The sequence below is a fragment of the Peromyscus eremicus genome, chromosome 14 (assembly GCF_949786415.1).
Source record: "Peromyscus eremicus chromosome 14, PerEre_H2_v1, whole genome shotgun sequence".
Lineage (NCBI taxonomy): Eukaryota > Metazoa > Chordata > Mammalia > Rodentia > Cricetidae > Peromyscus > Peromyscus eremicus.
Genome location: NC_081430.1, coordinates 78,213,439 through 78,236,391, shown reverse-complemented (window position 1 = coordinate 78,236,391; position 22,953 = coordinate 78,213,439). Strand labels below are relative to the sequence as shown.

The 22,953-nt window shown below is 52.3% G+C and overlaps 1 protein-coding gene across 3 annotated transcripts in view; it reads left to right on the top strand.

Annotated features, from left to right (window-relative positions):
* The first annotated feature begins 1,385 nt into the window (after positions 1 to 1,385).
* Actn1 (actinin alpha 1) overlaps positions 1,386 to 22,953 on the top strand; it is a 99,665-nt gene continuing 78,097 nt past the window's right edge. For 2 of the 3 annotated variants that reach the window (XM_059279220.1, XM_059279223.1), the window contains exon 1: positions 1,386 to 1,722. In XM_059279220.1, coding sequence (XP_059135203.1) covers positions 1,618 to 1,722 — 105 coding nt within the window. In that variant the 5' untranslated portion in view covers positions 1,386 to 1,617. The remainder of the gene's footprint in view (positions 1,723 to 22,953) is intronic. The other variant, XM_059279221.1, reaches the window with a different exon arrangement.

Below are 22,953 nucleotides of genomic sequence, written 5' to 3'. Positions count from 1 at the left end.
GATTTAAGCATTTGCAGATTTTGGTATCTGCAGCGGTCCTGGAATCAGCTTCCCTGAATATTAGGGGATGGCTGTATAAATTAAGCCCTACTGATGCATATCAGTACTGTTGTCTACATCAGAGTGCATAACCAAACTGCAGGCTTACTTGCTACTGCTTTTCATACTCAGCATCCTTCAAGAGACCACGAGGAAGTCGGCAGCCTCTTCCCAGGATGCAAAGCTACTGTACCAACAAATTTCCATCCTCCTTTACTGAGCCCAGAGAGTAGCGCCAGGCACCAAGCAATTTAGTTGTTTCTCGCGCTGTTTCTTCCTCCTCTGAGGACAGTAAGATTCTGTCAGGCACAAGGTTAGATAAAGAATGGACTTGTAGAGTCCATGTCTGCTAAGTCTCTCGCCCAGCTCAGCTCTTTGAGTCTGTCCACATCTGTCAGGTATATGTATTTGGAAGGATCATGGTATAGGTAGATGATTTCAGGGCCCTTCCTAGTTTTCAGGAAGATGTAAAGAAGCTGGAGAAGTGGATGGGAAAGAGGACGCTGGCCTCCAGAAGGTAGCTTCAGTGTGTCAGTCCACCCGGGCATACCTGCCCGCCCGGGAGCCTAGGAAGCCGGGCAGCACAGCTGCCACCCATGAAGCCCGCAGCTGGTCAGTGCCCCCGGCCCTAGAGAAGTATCCAAAGGACCCTTGGCAAGGTAGGGACGCTCAGTGGCCTGAGAACCGTTGGCTGGTCACAAACCTGGCTCCGGCAGGGCAGGGATCAGCCTGGTCCCAAGGGGCGGGACCGGAGCGGTGGTGGAATCAGGAAATTCCTTTTTACTGTAGGCTCTCGCCACCCCTTTCCAGAGTACTGACTTGTCCCGACCCAGGTTCCCTGAGAAAAAGAAAAAGAAATACGCCTCGGGTTTCCCCTCGCAGATCTGGGGTTCGGAGCTCTCGTGGGACCGCAGGAACACCCGTGCGTCCAAGTTCCAGGCCTTCCCGCCGGCAGGGAACCGGGCCAATCCTCGGCGACTCCCGCGACTCCTGAGCTCAGTGCTGTTTGGTCCCCGAGCTCCGGGAGGCGTCCCCCGGCTCCACTCCGGTTCAGCTTAAGGTGGTGTCACATGAGCTGCGGGGGAGTGGGAACCCAGGGAGTGGGCGGTGGCGTGCACGCCCGGAGGGGGCCGCCCAGTCCACCTATATGCACAGGGACCCGCCTGACGGATGCCAGGAATTCCCAATGAGAGGCGCTGGGGGGAAGTTTGGGCAACTCGGCCTGGCCAATGGAGAACCTCGGGAGGGCTCTGCCCCTTCTCCCCGCCCCCGCCCGCCTCGGCTCCGGCAGCGCGAGTGTTCACCGAGCGCAGTGTGCGTGGAGATTAGGTCGGAGCGTGCGCCCCAGGAAGGCAGTCCGCGAGCTCCAGCCGCCGCCGGCAGCAGCAGCCGCAGCAGCAGCCTCCGCTAGCAGAGCCGCGGCGGAAGCGGGCTCAGGGGAGCGAGCCCGGCCCCGCCAGCCCAGCCCAGCCCAGCCCTGCCGACTCCCTCCCCACGCCCGGGCAGCAGCTGCCGTCGCCTGGAGAGAAGGTGGAGGAAAAAAAAAAAAAATCCAGCCCCTAGCACGCGCGCACCATCATGGACCATTATGATTCCCAGCAGACCAACGACTACATGCAGCCCGAAGAGGACTGGGATCGGGACCTGCTCCTGGATCCGGCCTGGGAGAAGCAGCAGAGGAAGGTTAGCAGCTACCCCCACCCGCCGCATCCCCGAGTCCCGATCCCCTCTGCCCGCCGCACTCCTGGGCTCCCGGCTGGAAACCAGTTCCCGGCGCGCAAGAGCGGAGGCGGGGACAGCGCGGCCACTGTGAGGTGGGGTATTGGGTTACAGGCACCGGGCGGAAGAGGGGAGCACCCCTGCCCTGTAGCCCGCGAACGGCGAGCCGCAGCTCGGGGAGGTGGCCCCGCCGGCGGGCAGGTCGCCTCGGGGCGGGTGGTCTAGGCCACCCCGCTGCTGCCGAAACCGTGCCGGCGTGGGCAGGGCGTGGGGGCGGTGCTCCAGAGGCTGGAGCTGAGACTTCGGCTCCATAGCTGCTTACTCGGGATCGATTTTCCCCTTCCTCCCCTTCTTCCTGGCGCCTCCATATGGCGTGCGGTGGCAGCGCGCTTCCTGGGCCGCCCCTGGGGCTCTGTACCGTAGGGGCGAGCTGCCCCGGACTCTGCGCCCCTAGCCGGGTCGGCAGACAGTCAGCCGAGCGGGTGCCGGAGGCTTTGGCGGCCGCCTCGACATCTACCTGGAAGTGGACGTGCTGGAGTGCGGCTGGGGCCGAGAAAAATCGGGGGGCGTTCGCGGGCTCCCCAGGGCCCTGTGGGGGCGGGGTCAGGACGGTGAACCGTTTTATTGCTTAACTCGGAGAGCTGGTGGCTGCAAGCCTTGCGTCTGCGTTCTGCCCCACCGACTCGCTCTTTTCCTGGTGAAACGCGAGTTTGGGTAGCTTGGCTCTAGTTGAGGGGCTCCGGGGTGAGGGACAGTCTCAGGAGATATTTGAGGTCCTTCTCTGAGGATCCCTGCTTAGCCACGAGCTGTGTGTGTCCTAGACGCCATCAAGCGAGGTCCTGGATCTGCTGCCCGGTCTGGGCTGGGGAATTGGCGATGGGTCCCGAGTGTAATGGCTAGTGGTAGGAAGAGGTCAGAAACCACTTTTGGCGGGGGGGGGGGGGGGGGTGAGGGGGATGGGGGGTGGGGAGGGCATTAACCCTGCTGCGGCTTCCTGCCTGCGCAGAGAGCTCTTTCCCTAGACAGGCACGTATCCTGAACCCCCCTTCCATTCCCGTCCAGTTCCTCCCCATTTCATACCTCCCCCCCTTCGTGATCTGGGTATGGGGGGGGACGACAGGATGGCGCGTCCCTCTGGATAGTGCGGTTAGGGCTGGGCTTGAGGGAGAATGCTCATGTCCAAAAATGGTAACATTCATTCCCTTTTTTAAACTTAAAGGGGGGGGGGAGTTTAGAGAGCCGACTGAAGTTTTTTTTTTTCCCCTTCAACTAAAGGCATCCTGTATTAGCTCACTCAGGAATCCTAAGCCCTGAAACGGTGCCCTTTTACTCACTTCATCAGAGGTAATTTAAAACACACCACAATGGGCTTCCTTAAGCGGGCGACCTGGGGCCCTGCCCCTGTCTCCTACAGCAACATCGACTTAAGAGAGTCCCTTGGCTTTGAACTGAGTTCTTTGTAATGTATTGGTAGCTTAAAGACGCCGCCCTCTTCCTGCCCGCCCCCTCCCCCTCTTGTGGAGCTGAGGGCTGAGGGTCTTTCTCCCTGTTTTACTCACTGAGTAGTAGTTTTATTTCCTGGAACGGCTGTTGGAGGAGAGAAACCGGGTGAGCTGATCGGAGACTCCCACGGCGGACAAGGGATCTTCCTCCTCTGCTCGGTTCTCTTTCAAAAAAAGAAACAGAAAACAAAACAAAAAACCCAAAAACTTTCTCAAGATGGTCAGGAGGGCTGGGATCGCAATGGTGGAAATCTTGGGATCTTCCACGGAGAATAGAAGTCCCTTTCAGGGGTTCACCTTCGTGCTGGAAGAGACAGGAGTGATGGAGCTGCTGGAGAGCCAGACCCAGTGAGGGCTGTAGGACTCCGTTCCTGGCACCCAGACACTGAGTCTTGGGTCTATGTGTTCACTCAATATTAAAGAATGAATGGCTGAATGAGCGTATTCAGTGAGGTTGGAGAGAAAATGATAGATTCCCAGAACTCTGACCTGGGAGGATCAGACTATCTAGGGAATTTGGTCATCTCTGGGCATATGTAACACAGGTAGGCTGATGTTGGCTAATGTGTGCCAGCATGGTACCTGTTTTATCTCGTAGATCCCAGCAGCTCTGTGAGCCAGACACATGTAAGAATGAGTAAACCAGGATAAGAGAGAAGTTGCCGGGCCTGGGGGCTGGTGTGTGGTGGACCGGGAGGTAGCTGGAGGAAGGATGGGAAGGGAGCTAGGTCTGACATCCCAAGCCAGAGGGTTTTGGTATCTGGGAATCCGTATCTGCTTGGGTTGATAGTGGGGGACTCCCAGAAGGCCCTCTGCTTTTGACTTGGAAAACCTGGTCCAAGGTTGTGGCCTGGGCCATTCATTCTCTGTGTAGCCTTTATTCATTCTCTGTGTAGCCTTTTGTGAACGTCAGGTTCCCTGTCTGCAGAATTTTGGCCCTGCCTAGTTCTTAGGATACACAGAGGGGGCATTTCTTAAGGCAGAGCAGCATCTTGTAGATTTTGCTTTTCTTTCTACAGACTGGGAATGGAGAGGGTGTTATATGGGACCATTGCCCACAAGGGAACAGGGCTGAAGGAGGCAGGGAAGAATTGCGGGGGTGGGGGGTGGGGGGGATGTGCAGTTGGAGTCAAAGGTTACATCACAGAAGGCAGAAGAGAGCCTGCTTTTAGCTTAGCCCTGGTGCAGCGTGGCTGTTGGTGAGACTGTGGGTAAGTCATTTCCTTCTGTTGGCTCTCTCTGTGTGGTTTATGTGTGGGTTTGCCTGTGTGGTGGCTAGAGGCTGGTGTCTAGTGTCTTCCTGAGTCACTCTCCACTTTATTTATTGAGATAGGGTCTCTCTATGTCCTGCCCTGGCTAACCTGGAACTCTGCAATGTAGAACAGGCTGGCCTCGAACTCACAGAGATACTACATGCCTTTGTCTCCACACATTGCCAACTCTCCTTTATTTTTGAAAACAGGGTTTCTCTCACTGAACCTGGAGCTCTTGATTCAGCCAGTCTGGAGGGTCAGCAAACTCCAGGGATGTCTCTCTGCCCCTTGCCACTGCTGGGGTTACAGGCATATGCCACTGTACCCCGCTTTTTATGTGGGTGCTAGAGATTGGATTAGGTACTTAATGCTTGGGCAGAAAGCCCCTTAGTGACTGACCCATCTCCCCAGCTCCTGGCTTTTTCTAGATATAGTTCCACAAATGCTTGTGAGCAGTGACTGTGAGCTTGGTTGAGTTCTAGGTGTTGGTAGTGGAACGCCGAGAAAGGTAGAACCTGATGTGTTTCTGCCCTGCTGAGACTCCCCTTCCTTCCAGCTCTTAACCCGTTCCTATGAAATGATGTGGTAGGAACTGCTTCCTTGGTGGAGGTGGATGCAGGTAGAAGCCTGAGCAGGCAGGAGGAATGACTCAAGGAGCCAAGGGGTGGGATGGCTGTGCTTATAACCCTTCTCCAAAGAATGCTTTGGGGCAGAGTTCTCGGCTGGTCCGCCTACTTCCAAATGCCGCCGTGGCACAGAACCTGAGGACTGGGAGGAGATGCAGCTCTGGTCCACCTTCCTGACTTCCAGGCTGAGGTCTGAAGTCGTCTTTCTCTCCCGAGACAGTTCTTTTCGTGATGACCAAAGACCTCTCTGTGTTCCCTCATGGAGATCTCACCACACCCTAAAATGTACGTGCACAGAAGTCAAGCGGGCTAAAGAGAATACTGACTTGGTGTTAGGTCCCGGGACCTATCCTCTCACTGTGACCTTGGGCCAGCTCCTTTCAGCTTTGGCCTTGTAAAAACTAGCTGATGCCGTTTTAACTTGAGATGTGAGGAGGTGGTCTTGCTGTTCAACTATATTCTCCTCTCTGAAGTCTTGGAGGTTCTGGGTGACTGGGTGACCGTGTAGTCCCACAGGTGTCAGCCCTGGGGCTTTTCACAATAAGTAAGGCATCTAATCAATACTTGTTGAGTGAGTAGCTGTTGAAACAGAGCGGCGTTGGCAGGTGAATGAAAATGGCTGTGGATAAGACCCAGATCCCAATGCTGCACCAGTGGTAGGCTGGGCCTCAGGGAGACAGGCCACCTCATTCACACTGTTTTCTGGGTAGCTGGACCATCTCGTGGGAGCTTACCCAGGATTTCCGAAGGGAGTGGAAGGGCTTGAATGGATGGGTTTACACCTAGGAGGGACAAAACATCCCAAATCAGGGCCACCCTCGGAGGCATCCTTTTTTGTCCTCTTTTTTTTTTTTTTTTTTTTTTTTGGTTTTTCGAGACAGGGTTTCTCTGTGTAGCTTTGCGCCTTTTCCTGGAACTCACTTGGTAGCCCAGGCTGGCCTCGAACTCACAGAGATCCGCCTGGCTCTGCCTCCCAAGTGCTGGGATTAAAGGCGTGCGCCACCACTGCCCGGCCCTTTTTTGTCCTCTTGACTGCTGCCTAGTACCTGTGACAGGTGGAGGGGGCTAAGAACCCAGGCTGTCCTGGTCTTTGCTGCATTCCTGGAGCTGAGCACAGGGATAGGGCTCAGTTGAGGCTGCTGCTTGAGGATGTGGATGCTCTGTTTCTAAATAAAGACCCAGTCCTAGACCTGCATCCTGGCTCCACCTTCTGCAGATAAATGTGCACTCTGTGTGTGTGTGTTTGTGTGTGTGTGTGTGTGTGTGTGTGTGTGTGTGTGTGCGCGTGCGTGTATGTGTGTGTGAGAGAGAGAGAGAGAGAGAGAGAGAGAGAGTGTGTTGGTTCCCTCATTGACTAGCTGTGCCATCTTGGAACTACTTAGTGAATTCTAAGCCAGCTTGGTCTACATAATGAGACCGTCTCAAAGCCCTCTTTCTCCCGCCCCCTGCAAAAAAAAAAAAAAAAAAAAAAAAAAAAAACCAGACACACACACACACACACAAAAACAAACAAAAAAACAAAACACCAGGAAAAAAATACTCAAAACTTGTGCCATTGTGTTACAGTACAAGAAGAAGGACACACAGAGAGCGGATGTCCTTTAAGAGCCATTTAGCCCAGGAATTTGCCCTGCCCTCACACCTTCCAGCACCTTCCCCAAGCTCACTGGATATGGCTCTTTCCTCTCCAAACCCTGCTCCACATGGGTAGGCTGGGAACAGGTGCCCCATTGGTTAAGCAATGGATAAAACCTGAAGGAGAAGTGGGGGCGGGAAGGGTTGGGCCATCAGGCCCCAGGTGCCAGCTGGCCCTAGACCAGGCAGGTGTGAGAAGGCCTGGCTTGTGGCCCGAAAACCGGAGTGTCCGACAATGAGACACTAGAGGTGGGCTTGTGGGAAGAAGAGGCTGGCAGGCTCCTGAAGGGTACATGGTCAATGTCTTCCAGAGGAATCTCTTCCTTGAGGCTGGCTATGAGAGATGCTTCAAGGCTGCTACCTCCACACCCTCTCTAAAAAGGCTTGGCGCTGGGCACCTGACCACCTGGCCATAGACCGGAAATTGGGCTCGAGGGCTTGTCACACGAGATGTGGGACTTTCTGTGGGTCTGGAGCTGGAGTGGGATAGCCCCAGCCTGCACTATGACCTGGTCACAGATGTACTAAGGTGTGGCTCCTGGAGAGAGTCCAGTCCTTGATGCACTCGGACTGTTGATGACTACCGGAACCAGTTCTGCTGGTGGTGGGTCCTGACAACCACAGCTGAGGTGGAGAGGGGACCAGAAAGACCCGCAGTCATACTGCTAGGCTGTGTCAGTTCTAGCTGCTGGAGTGAGTGGCTGACGGGCCTTGAGGCTGTGGTAGGGACGGAGGCTGTACACAGCCCCGGGGTGGAGACGGTGTCCTGCATGTGCAGTTTGAGTAAAAGGGTGTAAAGAAAGAGGTTTCTGCTGGGAAACCCAGCATGCTGCGGGATTCAGAAAGGGTGAGATGAGAGGCTTGGGAGGGGCAGAGCAAGCCACCGAGAGTCAGGTACTGGGGACACCCTCTCAATGTTCTTTCTCTCTGAGCATTGTTCTTCATTTGGCCTTGGGCTCACCCTACTTCTCTCTTTCCTTTCTCCCTCTTGGCTTTTTTTTTCCGCCCCAGGAGCAGGAGGGGACAGGGTCTCATGTAGCTCAGGCTGGCCTGGAATTTTCTGTGTAGCTGGGAATGACCTGCCTGTGTGTTCTAAGTGCGGGAAGTATAGATGTGTAACAGCATACACCGTGGTGCTGGGAATTGAACTCAGAAGAGTTGCATGCATGGTGGGCAAGCATTCTACCAACTTGGCTATCTACCCAGCCCCCCGGTCCTTCACTTTCTGAGTGATGGTTAGGCCAGGCTGTCCAAGCAGGTCACTGGTCAGACTCTTAAAAGGCCTACACCTCGCCGGGCGGTGGTGGCGCACGCCTTTAATCCCAGCACTCGGGAGGCAGAGCCAGGCGGATCTCTGTGAGTTCGAGGCCAGCCTGGGCTACCAAATGAGTTCTAGGAGAGGCGCAAAGCTACACAGAGAAACCCTGTCTCGAAAAACAAAACAAAACAAAAAAACAAAAACAAAACAAAACAAAAGGCCTACACCTCTTCTGGTACAGTTGGGGTCATCCTAGCCAGACAGCCTCAGTGATCCGCAGCCTGACATGCAGCCAGGGATCACCTGCCCTCCTGTCTCTGCTTTTTCTCCTCCTGAGATGGCCAGCGGCCTCACATCTCTCTGCAGGAGCATTCCTGTGAGCTGGGCTCATTTATTCAGCAAGAATACTGGCAGGGCCAGGTGTGGGGCACGTGCCTTTAATCGCAGCACTTGACTTAGGAGACAGAGGCAGGTACATCTGTCAGCCTGGTCTCTGTGGTGAGTTCCAGGCCATCCAAAGGCTGCAGAGTGAGACCCTGTCAAAATGAAATCTTGGCAGGTTCTACAGCCTTTCCACTGGAGGTGGTTTTTAACGGTTTTAGTCTGCAGCTCCTCAGAGAGGTCATGGCCCAGAGGCCACAGGCAGAGGAAGCCTCCCAGCCCCATATACCAGTGCTGTTCATGTGGGTCAGTGTAGTCCTACTTACTCTTCAGGTCAGGTTTCTGCTCACTCAAACCTGGCCCTGACCCAGGCAAGGAACCTTGAGGGGACAGGGACCGAGACGACCCAGGACAGCAGGCCCAGCCCCATTGTACCACCAAGATTTGCCATCTATTCCCATCCTTTCTTCCCTGCACATGAAGATGAGGGGACAGAGAGTTCCTCGGGCCTTCTCTCATGGCCTTCTACTGACTGGGGGTGGCGGGTATTTCGCAGGACTTTTGGGTGGAGCACTAGGAGTCCAGCCTACAGTAGCTTTCCTGAGGGCCTGTGTGCATATGTGTTCCTGTGAGTTGGGCCTTGCTGCTGTGACATTTCACAGGTGGAGAACTCTCCGACCTTTTCAGGATCTCAAGGTCAGGGCGATGGTGGCTTGAGGATCCGAAGCTGGTGGTTCCACCCCGCTCTGGTGTTTGCTTTGCTGCGCCACTTATAAAATAGTCTGTGTGCGTAGGAACATGAAGCAAAGATGGACGTATACAAATAAAACCCCAGGGGTGGACATGTTCTGGAATTAGACAGTGGTGATGGATCCAGAATTACTGGATTGTGCAGAGCAAAAATGGTGACACTGATGTGATGGGAATTAGGTCCCAATTTTGAAAAATCCAAGAAAAGACTAATGTAAGGAAGAAGCTGACAGATGCCTGTCATCCTACCCTCCCAAATGTGAATGCTGTCACGGGAGTTAGGATGGCATCTGCCATCCTCATAACTTATTCTTACTTGTGCAACTCCTACCCCACCCCACCCCCACCCCGCCCCTTTCTCCTTGCTTGCTATCTGCTCCTAAGCTGGGATTTGGAGCCATGAACCATGGTAGAAGAGCTGAAGAGTCATCAGGAAGAGAAGCATTTCTTTCTTTCATTACACCCACCCACCCCCACCCCCACCCCTACCCCCCTCCCCGCAACAGGCTTTCTCTGTGTTGTTTTTGGTGCCTGTCTTGGATCTTGCTCTGTAGACCAGACTGGCCTTGAACTCACAGAGATCCCCCTGGCTCTGCCTCCCGAGTGCTGGGATCAAAGGCATGAGCCACTGCCGCCCGGCGAGAAGCATTTCTGTAGAGTGTGATGGACCCCGCTCTTGGAAACTGTCTTGAGAATTTAGGACACATAAGCACAGGAGAACAGGGGTGGGGCAGAAAGGTGGCTTTTCTTATCTTCCCAAGTCCCTGCCTGACTTGTGAGAGAGTCCTGGGGATGTTCAAATATGAAACCCTGTTGGACTGTGGTCACTTCTCCCTTCTTGCCTTCTGTCATTCCCCGGGTCAGCAGCAAGGGCAGCTTTCCTCAGGGTCCGAGGCAGGCATGGGCTGGAGAGGCAGCCGTACTTCCCTGGGAAGTTGCCTAGCAATAGTGGGTAGGTGACTTAGCCCACTACAGAGGTGGGAGGAGAATAAGAGGCAGTGAGGATGGGAACTGGGCGTAGATGCGTTTCCAGGGATGCTGTTCCCCTGGAAACTGCCTGCTTGGTCCTTGGCTACCATGGGCCTCTCATGGGGCTGTGATTTGCTCTCCACTGAGAGGAATCAGAGGCCTCTCCAGGCCTGTGTCCCGAAAGGTCCAGGGTGGAGGACATGGAGGAATCCTTGCATGCCAGACCATAAGTCAGCCGTGTTCCATCAGTGGCCTCCATTAGCACTCCCAGCAGCAGGGAGCAGGGATGTGGGAAGATCATTCTTCCTAGAATGACCTGAACTTGGAGATACAGAATGACCTGCTCCCAGGCACACAGAGAAAGGGCTGGACATGCAGACCCAGGTGTTCCTTTTGGTTTGAAGCGTTTCAGAAGGCCAAGATACCGAGAGGGAAATGTAAACACTGTCCATCTCCTGGGGGAGGAAAGAGAAGATTCTTGAAGGCGGATTGGCTAGGAGAACGGTCTGTTTTTCATCACTCAGCCAACTAGTATTTATTAATAGTATTTTGGTTCTCCAAGTAAGTAAAAGGACCAACGGTTCATGATGATTAAAGGCTAAATGATTTAGATGACCTTGGTCTGCACAAGTTTTCGAGGAAGGCACTGTTAGTATATTTTGCTAGATGGGGCAATTGAGACCCAGAGAAGTAACCTGCCCAGAAGCTGACTGACCGGTCAGTATACTGGGTTATGAACAAAGTTAGGCAGGTCAACTTCAGAATTCTGATTTTAACCGTATGTGCAGACACACCCTCGGCTGTGAAGGGGCTTGTGTTTTAACTGAGGCTTTAGTCTTAAATGTGAGTGAATAATAACTCGAGGTGGTGTGTAATCAAGTGCTTATTTTATGATTCATGGTTTTTCACATTTATACTTTTGTATTAATCATGATGTGGTTTATTGCCATTAATGGTGATGAGCAAACTTGTGAGGATGAATCTCCATTTTAGGAGATTTAGGTAGAGAAAGCGAGGCTCAGAAAAGTCAGGTGACTTTACCTAGGTCTTGGACACAACTTGAATGTTTAGGGTGAATTTTGATGAAAATCTTGGACTGACGGAGCCTGGCTGACATGGACACTTCTGAAGTGACTTTTCTTAGTTGGAAAGGTAGTGGGGGTGCCAGTGGCCACCTTGTGCACCCCCAAACTGCTCCTAGCCCTGACTCCAGCTTTTAGGGAGTAGCCTCTCCTGCTTTGGGGTTCAGCAGCCCATCCCCGCTGCTTCCCGCTCTCACTTGCTCTGCCCTTTGTTTGGGTTCACCTGGGGGACCAGGAAAACTTTGCTCCAGGCAGCAGGGCTCATTAAGGTTATTTTGAGTATAGGAGTCCATACTTTAAGCCTTGAGAGTACTGTACACAAAGGTGTGGGGGCTTAGGCTGGATTTTAGCATGACAGGACTGGACTTTTCTGGGCCAGACTGATAACAACATCACCTGCCGGAGGACAGTGTCATTTTGAACCCCAGCCTTGAACATCGTAGGGCCTCGAAGGGCCTTAAACCAGAGGCCCCAAGTCTCTTCTGGGTGGAAAGGCAGTCAGTCGGGGAGAGTGCCTCTTTGGTTACCTTGTGACTCCTGCTTGGTGGTTGGGGCCTGTGGGGCTGTCTGGAGTAGGTTGCAGGCAGTGGGATTGTGTTGCCAGGCCAGGGCTTGTAGATTTATTTCTTTTAGTTGTTTGAGACAGGTTTTTTTGCTCTGTAGCCCAGACTGACCTGGAACTCATTGTGTAGCCCACTCTGGCCACAAATGTGCAACAATTCTCCTGCCTCAGTCTCCTGAGTGCTGGCATTATAGGCACATTATAGGTGTGAGCTACCATGCCCAGCTTCTGAAGATATTTTAGTATAGGTTGAAACATGAGGATTCAGAGAAAGAAAGGTACTCAGAAGAAAGTAAGGCACACCCCACACCTGAGAGCAGGGGCGGTGTGTGTTTCTCAAAGTGAAATCTCAGAAAGAGGCAGGGCGTGATCAAGTGTGGCTAGGGGCTCCTCCAGGGAAAGTTGCCCTCTTAAGAATTTCTTTGAAAGCCATCTGCAGAAGTGGATATGATGGGAGAAAGATGGATTGGTGCTGGATTCCATTTTTCCCCCAGTCCTCTGTAAGTGAAATGTCACAGGGGAAGGAACATGGAGGTGAGTGGCCTCCCTCAGGCAGATGTCTGGATGTATCTTGTCTTTCCATGTTGGACAAGAAACCTCCTGTCCAGTATGTGGAGGGCTGTGAGGACCAGGTCCTGTCTCGTATCCCATGGAGAGACTGACCGTACAGATTGTGGTTTGGGGATAGAGAGAAAGTTGTCCGAGCACAGGCCCCTGTGTGTCTCTCTGGCTGCCAGCAGCCCCTCTGTTATTTTTGGCTGTAGCCTTGGCTTTGAAGGTGGAGTGGTTCCCTTCAAACACCACAGACATCCTCCAGATAATAAATAATGGCACCTTCCAGCCGAGTTCCCGATATTTCCGAAGGGCCTTTCTTTCCAGGAACCCAAAGTGCTTTTCCAGACTCAGCTCTGGGAGCTGGGCTGAGAAGGAGGCACATGAATGTGTTTTCCTGGAGGCGGGAACTGGGCTCGGATCCCTGTTTCCTGCCCTTTGGGTTACTATGGCCAGGACTAGAGGTGTCTTTGTACACATGAGGCCCTGAGCTTGCTCACCCACTCCCTTCATTCTGTGACACCTTCTCCCCTTAAATTGTTCAGTTCCATGGTTCGGGGATTGGGATCTAGGACCTTGTACATAGTAGACCAGGGTGACATCATCACTCTCCTTTTTTTTTTTTTTTTAAATTTAAGTTGAGCAACATGGGGCTGGTGAGGTGGCTGTCAGCAGATAAATGGACTTGCGCCCCACTCCTGACAGCCCGAGTTCGGTCCCTGGAACTCACAGAGTGGAAGAAAAGAACCCGTTCCTGGAGGCCGTCTTCTGGCGGCCACGTATGTGCACATGTGCACATAATAAGTTCAGGTGTAACGGAATAAATTTGTAAAAAGTTAAGCATTTATAAACGAAATTTATAGCCTGAGTAGTTAAATATGTATTTAATTTTATCTTATATATGTTTGTGTGTAAATAAATATGTATGTACACACACACATCAAGACATACACCTTTTTATTTATTCATTCATTCATTCATTGTGTTTGTATTTTTGAGACAGGGTTTCTCTATGTATCCTTGGCTGTCCTGGGACTCTGTAGACAGCCTGGCCTCGAACTCAGAGGCCCACCGGCCTCTGCTTCCTGAGTGCTGGGATTAAGGATGTGCACCACTACTCCTGGCTTTATTTTATTTTTAAGATTAAGAAATGGGGGGCTGGAGAGATGGCTCAGAGGTTAAGAGCACTGCTTGCTCTTCCAAAGGTCCTGAGTTCAATTCCCAGCAACCACATGGTGGCTCACAACCATCTGTAATGAGATCTGGTGCCCTCTTCTGGCCTGCAGAGATAACGTGCAGACAGAACACTGTATACATAATAAATAAATAAATCTTTAAAAAAAAAAAAGATTAAGAAATGTACTGGGCGGTGGTGGCACACGCCTTTAATCCCAGCACTCGGGAGGCAGAGGCAGGCGGATCTCTGTGAGTTCGAGGCCAGCCTGGGCTACAGAGTGAGTTCCAGGACAGGCACCAAAGCTACACAGAGAAACCCTGTCTCAAAAAAAAAAAAAAAAAAAAAATTAAGAAATGCTACTTTGGTGTTTGCATCTGAGCCTGTGTACCACTGCCCTAAAATTGTTGGCATGGGCAGTAAGGTCACTCAGGCACCCAGAGTGGCCGACTGGGAAACCTCCCAGGCCTCTCTCCATAGAAGCCCCTGGTTGAGGAGCAGGTCTAACTTAAGGTCTAAGCATACTAGACCAGTGACTGTGACTGGGGATGTGTCCCAGTCCCACTAAAGCACAAGAGCCACCCATAGTACCGTGGGTTGGCCTGGGCACATTCTCGGTGTTTCCCAGGCTTCCATTTAGGCTTTCTGTGGTGAGATGGCTGGCAGAAGGTGAAGGGTTTCTGGAAAGACCCGAAAGGTTCAGGTGAGACAGCAGGTATTTCTAGAGTTTGTTTCTGAAGCTAGTTCACAAAGAACATGCCGACTTTAGAGTTCTATTTTAAGGAAATGGCACATTGGAGTTGAGGCCCCAGAATTCTCTGGAATCTCATTGGCTCCCCTGTTGGCATGAACCTGTATCCTGAGTTCGATGTTTTTAATTAATAAAGCGTATGATCGTATTAACCCTGCCCAGGTAGCTGGCGTGTACCCGTGCCTGTTTTAAAACTGGAGACAAGCTCGTAGCCCCCCAGTCCGATGTGTATTGCTCCGTTTGCGCACATCTGTGCTGGAGCGCTGCATCCCATTTCCAACTGAGGCCTGGAGGCTTTGCCCAAGTCTCGTGGCTCCTTGCAGTGACAGGTAAACCTAGCTTCCTGCCTCTGGTGGGAGGACAGAAGTCAGTCTCAACGTGCTCTTTCCTTCCTAGGCATGTTTTTGGCATCTGGCTTCTGTGCCTTATGGTTACCTGCTCTCACATCCTGCCTGCCATCCTGGGGCTTTGAGGTCAGGGTCTTGAGGACCCACACCCCACCTTGTTATTGTCTTTTCAGAGTAGTAGCTTGCTCACCTTATTTATTTACTTACTGTTTTGTTTGCTTGAGATAGGGTTTCGTGTATCTTAGGTTTATTATGTAGCCAAAGTAGACCTTGAACTGCTGATCCTTTTCCTTCTATCTCCAAGCCCTGGAATTATAGGTATGTTCCTCCAAGCCTGGTTTTCTGCAGCGATGGGGATTGAAAGCAGGGTTTGTGCATTGGTATGCTACCAACTGAGCCACATCCCGCACCCCCTCTCCCCCCTCTTTTTTTTTGAGAAGAGTCTTACTATGAAATGGAGCTTGATCCTCCTGTATCACGTTTCTGAGCCCTGGGGTTCTGAGTATCCACCACCCCCAGATACTCACTGCTTGCCCTTACTGAGGATCGAATCCCTGGCTTTCTACCTGCTGCTGGGCTACATCCCTAGCTGTATTTATTACTTCTTGGTGAAGCAAATCTGTAGCTACAAACTTATAAGTGAATTCGTAGTTTATGCCTCACCATGGTGACTTGCAGTATTCGGAATCTAATTGTACCCTCTAAGACAGACTCTCCCGATGGGGCGGGGCTTGGACGAATAGAAGAGTTTTGGGTCATGGCACAGGTGGGGAGCTATGGTAGGCCACTCTTGGTCAGTCCCATTCTCAGGCCCTGAGGACAGCTAGCGGGATGCCAGGCATGTCACCTCTGTCCCTGCCTGGTTTCTCTGCTCCCGGCTCTTCTCTCCTGACTATCAGCCACTAGCTGTTGCCTTGCCCAGTTGGCCCCTGGGCTCCAGGATGGGCTGGCGAGAAATCTGGAAGAGACAGATGTGTTGGCAGGCTGTTGGCAGCCTTGCTCTACGGTCTGAGAGAGTCACTGTGAAACTCGTGGCTCTGAGGACATTTGGAGGATCAATGATCTGAGGTGCCTGGGACAGTAGAAGGTATATGATTCCCGAATCCCCTAGCAAGTGTGAGTCCTCAGAAGCCTTCCTGACTGGTGGCGCCCAGCTCCCTGAAGACAAGGCACACAAAAGCTTGTGTGTAGTAGTGGTTCCCTAACTCACCAGGTGCCTCTGGCCAGGTGTCTGGGTGGCCGTGGTCCAGCAGGAAACTCTTGGGTGTCATGGTCCAAGTGACCAGTACCACTCCAGCCGTGAGGTTGCTTCCTGGGTTCAGGACCGAGGTCTGCTTTGCTCCCCAGATTCAGATGTACCTGGGGGCCATCCTCATCACTGGACTGGGTCAGAGCCTTGGACGAGTTTAGACCCTGCCACGCCTCTCGTTACACTCCTGTTGTGTTCAGTCACAGGGTGGTAGGGTGCTGTCGATGACCTCCTGGCTCTCTTGGAGATAGTCCAGCTGCGGTTTTTCCTCCTGGCCATCTGCACACTCCAGATTCCTCTCCTGAGGAACTAGCCATGCTGGCCCCTCCCACAGTACCCTGCCCTTTCTCCCTGGAGGCTGGGATGATTGCATTTGGCTGGGATCCCTGCTTCAGAAAATCTTAGGGAGTTTCTGGTCCCCTTGTGTGAGCCTGGGGGCCCCACAGGAAGTCAATGTATGGTCTCGGTTTTTCTTCTCCTTCCATGGATGGCGTAATGTGTGTTCTTCCTGAGGGGTGGACCTTAGCCCGCTGTCTTTAGCAACCTTACCCTTGGGGTGTGGAACTAGATAGAACCATGGGGCATCCAGTTGGCCAGGACATGGTGTCCAGTAAGGCCTGGTTCTCTTACCACCTTCCCCCTGTTGGGACTTTGGAGAGTGGCATTTGTGACACCGTCTTCTTTGAACTATTAGCTCCAAGAGCTGCTTGGCAGAGTCCTGTCCCGTTCCCTCAGCACAGGAACCTTGGTGCTGCGAAGTGCCGGGGCCTTGGGAGGCCTTGGGGCTTTTGTTGGTGCTGCGAATGTCCCTTGTCATGCTCGACCAGTCATATCTGAGCATCGCTCATAACCCAGGAGGCTGCATCACAGAGTGGTGGTCAGTGCTCGATGTTGGTAGTTAGTTGGTTCTCAGGGCCTTGACTCGATCACCACGTGAGAATTATCTCCAAGGCCTGGGCCATGCCAGTGTTCTGTCTCTGTCCCCTTTTTTCTGTTTGTTTGTTTGCTGTTGAGACAGGGTCTTACTGTGTAGCTCTGGCTGCCTGGAACTCTCTAGATGACCGCCCGCTGGATCTCAGAGAGTTCCGCCCTCCTCTTGCCTCTGCCTCCCAAGGGCTGGAATTAAAGGTGTGTGCCATGGTTCTTGGTTCGTTGGTTTGTTTTTATTCATGTGTCTGTGTGAGTGTATGTACACTTATGCCAGAAGAGAGCATCCGATCTCCTGGAGCTTGAGTGAGAGGTGGTTCCGAGCCGCCTAACGTTGGTGCTGAGAATTGAATTGAGAAGTACATGCTCTTAACCACTGAGCCACCCCCCCTCCAATCCCCCCTGCCCTGTGGGCTACAAAGCAGATTCTTCAGGTGACCTCGAAATCGGCCTCTGGGCTTCCCAGCCCGTCTCTGACGCTAACCATTATGCAGTCTTACCTGTGTAACCTTCTGTATTCAGTTTTTAGGAGTTTCACCCCACCTGGAGGGTGAGCAGGGCCAGGTGGGTAGAGCCAGGTGAATGTCCTTCCCTGCTAGGCAGGACCCAGAAGTCAGTGCTCCACTACATAGACCCAGCCTTCTCTGACCATGGAAATGCCTGGCTAGGGTGTGGCCTGGAGTGGGAAGCCAGTTGCCCCAGGACATCGGAGTGAGGCCTTGTTGGGGGTTAGGAGTGGTGCCTTAGCTTTGTCCCTTAGCCTGGGTGCCCTAGGCAGGCATGATCTAGGGTCAAGGAAGAATGGGGACTATCTCGACCCTTCGCTAGGCAGGGATATCATAATCAGCCCCTGTGTTGCCTCGGCTGCCATTGCCTGTGTGAGGGAGGCTGCTTGCCCGGTGGGCTCAGTGGGTCTAAGAGCCTGGCCAGCCCCCAGAGCAAGACGTTTTGTGTGGAATCTAAGGAGAACTGTGTGTGTGTGTGTGTGATAGGTGGCCTTGTTCCTCACTTGCCTGCTCTTAGAGCTTGCTCTTGCCCTTCTTACCCTGCAGCAGTTTGAAGAAAGCAAATCATAGAATGCCAAGTCAAGGGTCCTTGAAGGTTATGTGGATGAAGAAAGTGAAGTCCATTGTGGCAGTCTGATTTGGCCAGGGTCACACTGCCCCGATTTCATTCCCTGTAAGGCTGGCTTCGTGAAGGATTCAGAGTACGTAGGAACCATCTTCTCCCATCCCTGCAAGCGGGCTCAAGAACCTCGGAGTGGACGCACCCAGCTCTGACACACGGTATTCTTGAGGCAGATAAAGCTACTGGGCTTCTGGCCAGTATGGGGGTGGCCTGTTTCAAGTGAATCCTGCAAGTTAGAGGTGGTGATGGACAGGCAAGCTTCTCTGCTCCAGTCTTCCTGGCATGGCCCCTGAGTTTGCATGGGACACAGCCGTGTGGAGGTGGTATCCATGGTGGCAGCAGTCCTGGGGATCACAGCTCACACTCATTACCACACGCTCAGTCCTGTACTGAGTCCCAGTTCCTGCACTATCAGTGAGCCATTGTAACCACCTTCTAGAGAAATGGTACTCCGTCCGATATTGCCAAAAACATCCTAGGCTTTGGTTAAGTCACTTGCCCCAAGTTATACAACTCTTTGTGGGGGACTAAACATGGCTCCGAGGATTGCCTTGCTCAGAGCACATGAAATACTTGCTGCTGGGGAGGGGCACCTGCTCCAGCCCTGTCTGCCACAGGGAAGCCCCCCAGAGATGGAGCTGAATCTCTACTTCCTCAGGTCCCAGGAACTTCTCTCTTGACCAGAACATTCTTTTATTGATTTATTTCTGTTTTATGTACGTGGGTGTTTTGCCCTAGGTGTCAGGTTCCCTGGAACTGGAGTTATCCACAGTTGTGAGCTGCCATGTGGGTGCTGGGAATTGAACCCAGGTCCTCTGGAAGAACAGTCAGTGCTCTTAACCACTGAGCCATCTCTCCAGCCCCGACCAGCACCTTCTTAAGGAGCAAGGAGGTGACCCTGTCTGGTCACGGAAGCTGAAGTCCACATGTGTCAAGTAGTGGAAATGGGGGTAGCCTGGGGCCATGTGGAGGCTTTTCATCCCACCACACTTCTTTTCTAGACCTTTCCTCCCTCCCTCCCTCCCTCCCTGCCTCCCTTCCTCCCTCTTCTCTGCTCTGTTGTTGTAGCCACAGCCCAGTACCAGGGATGGTCTTGGCGGTGACATCTTCTGTCAAGGCAGGCTCTTCTTAGCTCCTAGGAACCTGGTGCTGGCCCTGCCGCTGCCCTGACGAGGCACCTCCCTGGTGTGGCGGTTGGGTAGAGACTGCTCTGCAGGTATTCCAGGCCTCCACTCTAGCTGCTGTGGTCATGTCCCTCTCTTGCAGAACCCCTGCTGACTGCTTCCCAAACACTGTCTTGATTTGTCCCCCTAACAATGTAGGGGACACAGGCGCCCCAATCCAAACTTTGAGAACTCACTGAGGCTGTTAGAGCAGACTGACAGCCACATAAGGTCTGTAAGGCTAAAGGCCCCCCACTCCCCAACACCAGAGTCAACAGAAAGTGGTAGGTGGTTCGTCCCCGGATCCCCAAACACGCTCTCCAGCCTGGCTCACAGCATCCTGGGCCTGTGATCGTCCCCAGATCCCCAAACACGCTCTCCAGCCTAGCCCACAGCATCCTGGGCCTGTGAGAGTCTGAATGAGAAGCGGTCACCAGGCTCTTGGGAACATCTTCCTTTGTTGTGGTGTGGCTGGCTTGGAGCTGGGCCGTTGATTGCAGAAAACCCAGGCAGGTGAACACACAATATAAAGATAACCAGAAGCCAATCCAAGGCTGTCCTTCCAACGGCCTCGTCTCTGTGATTCCTTTTCAAGTAAAATTTTAGGTACCCACTATCACCTGGATCTGTTGACGGGGGCCATGGGAACCTGGTGGGTTGCATGTATCATTGTGACACTGGGGACCTGGTTCTCCCGTAAGAGTATGATAAAGTTGAAAAATTCTTGCTGCTGCTGCTGACAATGGTGATGAGGATGACGACGATGACCATCTTGCTGCCATTGCGGCCTCTGCCTCCTCTTCCCAGCTTCCCCCTCTCTTTCTCTTCCTCTTCGGTAGCCCACGCTGGCCTCAAGTGCACTGTGTGGCTGAGGATGACTTTGGGCTTCTGATTCTCCAGCCTCCATCAAGGGCTGGGCTGGGGTGTCGCACCTTATTTAAGCTGTGCTGGGGATCAAACCGAAGGCTTGGTGCATGCTAAGCGTGTACACTACCAACTGAGCTACGGCGTGTCAGCCCCTGCTTAGGGTTCCTACCGCACCTCTATAGTGCCATTGTGTTACACTTGCCTATCACAGTACAGTGGTGTGTCCTACAGGCTGTCCTCTAGGACAGTAGGCTACAGCATCGAATCTGGGTGACAGGAGGCCATACCGCTTAGCTCTGTGTGAGTGCACAGTCATGTTTACACAATGACGAAACCCTCCTGACCGTGTAGGCAGGGCCCAGAGATGTCCTCGTTACCGAGTGATGCATGGCGAGAATGGTAATTTTAATAGTAATGTTGGGTGGTGTGGGTACAAATCCTTCTCACATGTGAGGATGAGGCTGTGCTCTGTTCTTTTTTTTTTTTTTTTTTTAAACAGAAAAGCACCCCGGCAAATACTTTCCATATAGGAACCTACCCAAGGTCTTGTTTCCTCCATTTTACAGCTGGGGAAACTGAGGTCCAGAGAGGTATAGTAAATGAATGGGATTTGAATCTTAAGGGCTATGATTCTTCCTTCTTTTTTTTTTTTTTTCCTCTGAGAGAGGTTCCCATCCTGTATAGCCCAGGCTGGCCTGTATCTTACTGTATACACCAGACTTCAAAACTTAACAGCATTCTGCCTTGGCAACTGGGATGACTGGCGTGAGCCACCCTGGCCGGCTAAGACCATGGTTCTTTGGCCGAGGCCTCTGTGTGGTTCTTGGTTGTACCCCCAAAGCTGGCACAGCGCCTGGTATCTTAGTGAACTCTTGGAAAAGCTGTAAGAATAGAACGGAGGGTTTGGAGCCCTGAGCCTTGAAGAAAAGTGGCCTCTCAGTTGGAGGGAATCCTGCCATGGTACCCACTGGGGATGTAAGGCTCCTCAGAGTTCCTCCCCTGGCTTCCTGTAGTCACTGTTTGAAGTGGGGGATGAATTCAAGTTTAGGTGTAGTAAGTAGGTGGGGTTCAGAAGGCTTCTGCTCCTGCTTTGCAGAAGCTTCTTCCATTTTCATTACTTTTGGGATGGCAGCATGACCCTCTGTCACAAATGCCCAGCTAGTTCATTTCTGCATTGAATGAAGATAACGAATAATTTAGACTTTAAAGAAGGTGTCATCTCCTGGGAGGCTGATTCCTACCCCTGCCTGCCTTTAATCCGTGATGCCTGTGTGTTGCCTGCATGGATTTTCTTTAAAACTTACAGGAAATTTGCAGGTAGACACAGAAGGAGGAATGGGAATTATCATCAGAACATGCCTGAAATAGTCCACTGTCCCGATTGTTGTAGTGCATGGAGATTGGTGAGCTCGGGTGACCTGCTGCTGGGAGTGGCCGGGGTGGGAAGGCTAAGGGGAGAGGAGATGCTATCATAGTGCAAATGAGCGTTCACCCTTGCCTCATGCAGAAAGTTACCTAAGGGTTTGCACTAACAGTGTACGTCATTGGCTGGCTCAGACATGACAGTGTCTGAAGCGGGTGAAGGGGGTGGCTGGTAGGTGCATGTGATTCTCACTCATTATGTTGGGAATGAAAGCACTCCAGCCAGCTGGGCCTGGTTCCTCTGCTCAGCCCACATTTGCTGTGGATTGTTTTTTAAATTTAAATTTTCTTTTGTTTGTGACAAGGTGCATATGTGGTCAGAGGACAACTTGTCGGAGCTGCTTCTCGCCTTCCACTGTGGGTCCTAGGGATCGAACTCTGGTCTTTAGGATTGGTAGCAGACATCCTTCCTTACCTGCTAAGCCATTTATTTCCTCAGCCCACCTTATTATTCTCATTTTTAGAATGGCATTCCAAACATGATAAAGTACGGAGAATCATTTAACAAGATGTCACATGCTTCGCACCCATATTTAACAGAAGTCAGTTCATGACGGGAACACATTTTGAGATCTGAGTCTTTAGGTGATCCTGTCATTGCTGAACAGTAGAGTGGGTGCTGGTGGCACACGCCTTTAATCCCACCACTTGGAAGGCAGAGACAGGCGGATCTCTCTGAGTTCAAGGCCAGTCTGGTCTCCAGAGCAAGTTCCAGGACATCCAGGGCTATACAGAGAGACCCTGTCTTGAAAACCTTAAAACCCCAAAAAGAACAATATAAGTATACATCTGTAATCCATACTGCTTACAGCATGACTACTAAGCAACAGGAATTTTCTGCTCTGTTAGAATCTTCTAGGACCATGAGCCCATAGGGACCCCATAGTTCCATGTGTGGCTCTGAGGTACTAACCTCTGTTAAGCCCTTGTTCCATCCAGGTAGCAGCCAGGTGTGTGATCTCTGCCACTGAGGTGACAAATGAGTGAGAGTCACTTGCTGGCATGTTCTAAGGAGCCATAGGCTATTGGGGGATTTATTAAGGCAACTCCGTAGTTAAAAAAGGAGGTTTATTTTGGGGTAACTAGTAAGGGGGTTGGTTACAGTATTCAGGAGAGGTGAAGTGCAGTCCAGTGGTGTTCTCTGGAGAACTCTGCTCGGTCTACCATCCAGCATCCAGGACCACAAGGAACCAAGAGGGCCAGCACATCTGGATCTCAGGTCTTAAGGGCTCCTGTCTTGGCCCCGCCCCAGGGGCTCATCATAGGTGGGTACAGCAGTAACCAGAAGCCTCACTAGGGGTAGTACTTCCAGGTCAAAGCTGGAACAGCTACCCACTACATCAGGTGGTGAAGGGAGCCCAGAGGTAGGCCCTGCCCCACCTGCAGGGGACAGGTAAGGTGGCACTGAGCTAAAATCCAACAGGTAAGGAAACAGTGATGCTTGGAGTCAAAATCTAACCTAGAGGACTCCAGGTGGTAGAGCTCAGTGGGAGAGCATTGGCTGAACATGCCTGAGGCTCTGGGTTCCCAGTATTAGGGGAAACAAAACAGAACAAATATGTAAGGTTTCAGAGTGAGTGGGACACATATAATAATC